The sequence below is a fragment of the Choristoneura fumiferana genome, chromosome Z (assembly GCF_025370935.1).
Source record: "Choristoneura fumiferana chromosome Z, NRCan_CFum_1, whole genome shotgun sequence".
Classification (NCBI taxonomy): Eukaryota; Metazoa; Arthropoda; class Insecta; order Lepidoptera; family Tortricidae; genus Choristoneura; species Choristoneura fumiferana.
In genome coordinates this window covers 28,858,229-28,864,228 of record NC_133472.1, presented here as the reverse complement: position 1 = coordinate 28,864,228, position 6,000 = coordinate 28,858,229, and the positions used below count along the sequence as shown (strand labels likewise).

Below are 6,000 nucleotides of genomic sequence, written 5' to 3'. Positions count from 1 at the left end.
CAATGTATAAACTGTTAGTGTTTCCCGTAGGTATCTGCTTTCTAAAATATTTCATAATTTGCGGTAGAGTCGATGTCTAAATGAGAAAAATAAATAATTATTAGTAAGTAGATTGATTTATTACATTTTAATTTTTGCTGAATAAGTAGCAAATAATTGGCCATTTTCACTTTTAGAATTTTTTGTTCTAAGTAGGTATATTTATGAGAGAAATTTCATGCATTCACTGTTGGTAGCTCAAACGTTACAATATTATGAGAAACATGATTGGCTCTGCTCCCATAGGCGTACCGCGTACCCGTACGCTACCGAGCTTGCATGCCGGCGGTGCAGCCATATTTCGCGCTTCGGCAGTCAAAGCGGTGATCCCGGGAAGTCGACGCATTTTAATATCCGCCACCCCAAAGGTTGAACGGTGAAGGATGCAGCCGGGCAAAGGGCTAGCTTGAATGCTCTTTGGAATTTTGTGATATGATAATAAACTTGGGAAAGATGATGCAATTTTCAATCGTAGGTACTTCTTTTAGTTTGATTTGGATTTCTCACTCAACGTTAATCTTGCAAGAATTGTAAGGTACTGTGATTTCATAAAATATTTAGGTACATTATAAAAACCTGGCCAAGTGCGTGTCTGGCTGTACGCAGTATGTTCCGGTATCTACTAACCTACGGAAGATACGTAATATTAAGTTTCAATCGACTATTAATCTTATACATGTAAATGAAACTTACTGAACTGTGATAGTTTTCCTATTAAATTTGTTATTAGTTTTAAATATGTTATTATGTTCTACATATATTGTCAGTTATTTTGTCTCCACTTGACTGCTCCACCAAACTGTGTGGTCTCAAGCTCCGCGGATATGTGGGCAAAAAACTACTAAATTTGAGCCAAATGAACATTCAAAACGGCTGGACTGATTTGGATTGAAATTTTGCACGCATTATGATCTGATTTAACATAATGATGCCTATGTATACTGTTTATTCTGATTTTTTATAGTTTTGCCACTGAAAATCGATAAGTAGGTACTTAAGTAAATTCTTTACAGAGAATAAGAAATATTATTAAATGTAATGAAAAACGGATACATTACCATTTTTTTATATTCTTATGATTTATAGCACGCAAATGTACATCACAACTTTGCCACGTGAAAGTATAATGTATACCTAATGACGACCAATAAGTAATAAAGAACCACTTTGTTAAGACGTTGGATGGAAAGTAAACCATTATTTTTGCTCGTCAGTGTAGCCAATAATCTATCACATTTTACACAGATCGATTACTAATTTACGATCGATCGATCGATCGCTTACAATTTATAGAGAACAAGTTTATTTGCAAGTTGCGCCTTCGGTCTGCGACTCTCAAGTATTCTGCATTGTCAAAATGAGCTTAAAACTATATTTTATACATTTATTCGATGTGTCTACTCAAGGGTCCTGCAATACATCTAGTTGCGGACGCAATCGACAAAAGGTTTGGCTTAGCAAAACACTCATTCCAGACGCTTGTGTTTGAAATGAGGAAGACTCATGGAGTCGTCGTCCTCGAATATGTTGACGGTGAGTATTCAGCCGCAGACGCAATCTACGAAAAGCTTGGCTTAGAAAAACACTTATTTCAGGCGCCTGCGTTTAACACTTAGTATACTCATGGGTCGTCGTCATCGAGTATGGTGAAGGTGAGTATGCAGTCGCGGACGCAAATGACGGAAGGTTTGGCTCAGCAAAACACTCATTCCAGCCGCCTGCGTTTGACACTTGGCGTACTCATGGAGTCGTCGTCATCAAATATGGTAACGGTGAGTATGCAGTCGCGGACGCACTCGACGAAGGCCTGTGGTACCCCTGTGAGCGCGGCGAGGCGACGCTCGAGGTCGGGCGCGCGCGGCGGCGGCGTCAGGCAGCGCGCGCACGCCGCCACCGCGCCCGCCGCCAGGTGGAGAGTGCGCACTGACAAAGAGCGCCGCGGGGACTCCTCGCTGCTCGACGAACTGGAATCTAAGTGCGAAAATATTTCTTATTGGATAAGATCAACCATAAATTACGCCACACATTTAAGAAATACGACGAAATCGTCAAAATCAAAATAAAAAACTGAAAAGACAGAAACGAATTACATTCCTTAGCGGTCCGCATAACAAAAGATAAAGCGAATGCTCTTTGTGCGCATGGACGGAATATTTTAGTAACAAAACGGTGGAGTTGCTCTCCCCGGTCTTCGTCATATCAAGGTAAAACGGAGATGTTGTAATGAGCTGTAAGCCTTGCGCACCTTCTCCAAAACTTATGACAATATTCAAGACTTGACTTCAAAAACGTGATTTGTAAACTCACTGCTGGGTTCAAGGTCAGCGGCCCAGCGCACGCGGCGGTCGACCTCGTCACGCTTCAGCTCGGCCAGGTTGACGATGAGCGCCAGCGCGCGCGGCGCGGCCGGCGCCAGGCGTGCCGCTGTCGCCAGCAGCTCCGCCATCTCAGCGCTCGTCCACAGCGGCACGCGGTAACCTAGTGGATTGACCATTAGGCTGCGAAATGATCGCCAGCGAAAAGCGACACGGCACGAGCGGCGGCGCGGTGCAGCCGTGTAGTCTACACCAACCTACATTGGCGTACATTGGGTCGATTCCGCAGGGTGCCTACATACCTAGTTGTTAATTTGCGCTGCAGCAGCGCGCCACTAGCACTAACGCTACTAGTGCTGCTGCCTACTCAATGCACGCCATAAGGTGTAGGCATGTATATTTAGGTAGGTAAGTAATGTGAGTAATATCACAAGTAAAATATCTCATTTCCGCATCTATTACTTTATTACTGTCAAGTTACGTTAGAGATATGTCGACAGGCTAGATAGAGCTACCGGCGGTGCGATACACTCGCTGGAGAGGCAAAGAAGTGAGCCCACTATTAGAAAGTTATACGCTATGATGATACGTTCTTAAAATACGTTGGTAGGTGGGCCCTAGGAAGGAAGGTATTAATAAAAGGCTAAAGACGGAGCTAAAAATACGCTGTAGCTAAGTAAATTGACGTGCGTCAATATCGAGAAAGACTGAACATTATCTCCCGGCGCTCAAAATGCGATGCAATGAAAACATCACTGTGCAACTGTCATCGCGTATTAGGTACCGAGCTATGTTTTAGGAAGTAACTAAAAACTAAAAATATGCCAAAAAATGTGGTGGCTACTGCGTACAGGAGTTACTTCACTGACCTATCGTTTGAAACACGTGGTACTCCCAGGTAACAATGTCCTTAATGGAGTGTTTTGTTCCTTTCCGAATTAAGTAATTGCACACTTGCGTAGCCGTTAGCGACATGGCAGCTGAAATACTCTTCGCCGCTATCTGCACGCACGACGCGATCAGCACTGGTATCCTTGCACTTAACCCTCGCTGAAACCGCTCGAATTCAAGGCTGTCTGTAAAAAAGTGCGTGATTGTTGTTCACGCTCAGTAGTTTTATCAATGAACTTTTTATAATTGCTTGCACAAGTAGCGCACCATTTGGCGGTAGGCGTACGTCGCGACGCCGGTGCCGTGCACATTCAGCCTGAGGCTGCGTTTGTGCGTTTCCACCAGAGAGATGTGCGAGAATATGTTTTTCATGAACCAATAGAAACGCTTCATTTAATTACCTATCCTCGCACAGCATAGCTCTAGTGGAAACAGCTGAGCGGAAAGAAAGGCAACCTAATTCCACGAGGGCCGTGGCGGCTGCTAGCATCTGACTCACCTGCGGGTGCGGCGACGTTGTGACGCAGCTGCGCGGAGAGGTAACGCTCCATGAGCCTGCAGGCGAGCGCCGCGACGCCATTGCCATGCACGTTCAACTCCTTGGCCACATTCCACACCGCGAGGCGACCTTGGCGCTCGATTAGCTTAATGGGCCAGCCGCGCGCCTCGTAACATACTGCATTAGGAACAAAGAATCAATGTAAGTTCTTCAATGAAAATTGGGTAAAAATCAATGTAATCGATACGACTTTATGTAGGTACTGCTCGCGCCATGTCCAGCTTTAGAATAGGACGGACCCATCTCTTCCCGTAGGTGTCGTAAAAGGCGACAACGGAAGCTGATGTGAAAGTGGCTGCAGCGTTTTCTATTGCCAAATATGAACTTCGGACTCCAGCACTGCGCGCTGCGGTGCGGTGTGGAAGACAAAGAGTATTGCACCACATTATTTTCCTAAGAAAGTTGTCATGAAGGTTCACTACCGATCCTCAACCAACGACCACAACCCACTCTGGAGAGTGTAATGACTTTGAAGATTGTATAGAAATCGTATAAACATGTCTCAGACTGACTATAATTTCGAGACTATATAATTTACTTTACTTATTAATGTTTATGACAAGTTTAGAAAAATAAATCGTTTTAAGGATTCCGTAGCCAAAATGTCACAAGCGGAACCCTTAGAGTTTCGACATTTCTGTATGTCTGTCTGTCCGTCCGCGGCTTTGCTCAGAGACTATCAGTGCTAGAAAGCTGTAATTTTAGGGTACGTCCCATACACGTAAAAGTGGGGAGGGGGGGGGGGATTTTTTCCCTTGAGTTGAAAATTTTGAAAAAAAAACATTATTGTAGTAAGTACCTATACCAAACTTATAAGGAAAACTATAACGGCTAAGTTTGCTTGAGCATTATAAGTAGTTTGGGTAAATATGGCAGCCAAAGTTATAAAATAGGTATACTTATCAAAACTTGGAATAGTCCCCACAAAATTCAAAATCCTTGGAAAAATATTACTTCATTAATTGCTTCACAGCAGCTTCGGAACTCTATATTGGGCGTGTCTGACACGCTCTTTTATTTCTTAGAATATTATTATATCCTGTAATGGGTGATCTTAAAGAAAAGTTTCTCTAGTAACTACAAGTTATTGCATATAGCTTCACCTAATTAAAGTCCTGAAAGTTTCGCACAAGCAACAACTGTCGGTTTTCTTTGCTAAACTACATTCAACAAGAAGCAACCGTAAACTCTGTTAATTAAAGTCTAGTGCTCTCTTACCTTCCTCCTTGTAATCATCTCTGACCCTGCTCAACCAATCTGGTGTAAGATATAAACAAGCATGTAGAGACGATTTGAAATCAGATCTCACAAAATCAATGGCTTTATCACTACCCATTATTAAATTGTATTGGTCAGTAATATTTCAATTTCAATTTAGTCTTTCATAGGGCAAGTGTTTTAATGATCTCTATATAATGAACGAAAAAACTCAATTAGACTGACAGCCATCAAGTAGATTGAATTGGCATAGAAAAGCTATTTTAATCCTAAAACTAAACTAGCTACAAAACAAATTCGTATACTGTTATATTTTCGCGCCGCACAACTGTCATTGTTTTTTTTTTTATGCTAAACCATAAACATTTTTTTTTACAACGATGACTACTACACAAAATAGCAGAAAGAGGATATACATATAGGAGTTTAAATTTTATCTGTGAAATTGTTGCCATATTCTAGCTTTACATTCATACTATAGGTATTATTTAATTTCTACTAAAACATACCATAAAACATATAAAAAATACTACCAATATGAATAGCGTATTTCATATTTATTTAGAAAATTAAAATGTTTTCATAACTTAATAATATGTTTATTTGTAAATTCATATATTAAATATACCTACTCACATATGGCCCCAAGGTATAGCTAAATGATTTTTGATAATATTTTTTTCCGTTAATATCCTCAGTAAAAGGCAAAGGAACCTCTACCCATACAACCTTCTCTTCAATACTGGAAGGTATATGTACACATTGCTGTTTAAAGACTGCATCCTGGAAATTGGGTGCCGTTGGATTTATGAATTGTGGCATCATCATCATCATTTCGGTCTATACACGTCCCACTGTTGGGCAGGATCTCCCTGAGAATAAGAGGGATTTAGCTGTATTTTCTGATTTTAGCTGAATGGCGTTGCATTGGACAATTTCATTTTTTCCAACTATGCTTTAATTTCGTCATAGCCGCAC

General features: G+C 41.4%; 1 protein-coding gene across 1 annotated transcript; it reads right to left on the bottom strand.

Moving 5' to 3' along the window:
• Positions 1 to 1,148: 1,148 nt before the first annotated feature.
• Positions 1,149 to 5,202, bottom strand: LOC141439311 (uncharacterized). The gene is made up of 5 exons (XM_074103582.1): positions 5,023 to 5,202; positions 3,745 to 3,921; positions 3,224 to 3,430; positions 2,347 to 2,517; positions 1,149 to 2,010 (listed from the first exon to the last, which is right to left on the bottom strand). Exons 1-5 carry the CDS (start codon positions 5,138 to 5,140, stop codon positions 1,745 to 1,747), a joined length of 939 nt encoding a protein of 312 aa, XP_073959683.1. The 5' UTR covers positions 5,141 to 5,202; the 3' UTR covers positions 1,149 to 1,744.
• Between the last annotated feature and the right edge of the window lie 798 nt (positions 5,203 to 6,000).

Bases quoted from the DNA above. Each gene is read 5' to 3' on its own strand.
- LOC141439311 (XM_074103582.1), bottom strand. From the start codon at position 5,140: ATGGGTAGTGATAAAGCCATTGATTTTGTGAGATCTGATTTCAAATCG. The intron at 2,518-3,223 runs GTCAGTGAAGTA...TCAATCCACTAG, and splicing joins CCACGTGTTTCAAACGATAG to GTTACCGCGTGCCGCTGTGG. The intron at 2,011-2,346 runs GTGAGTTTACAA...TTTCGCACTTAG, and splicing joins CGCTGACCTTGAACCCAGCA to ATTCCAGTTCGTCGAGCAGC.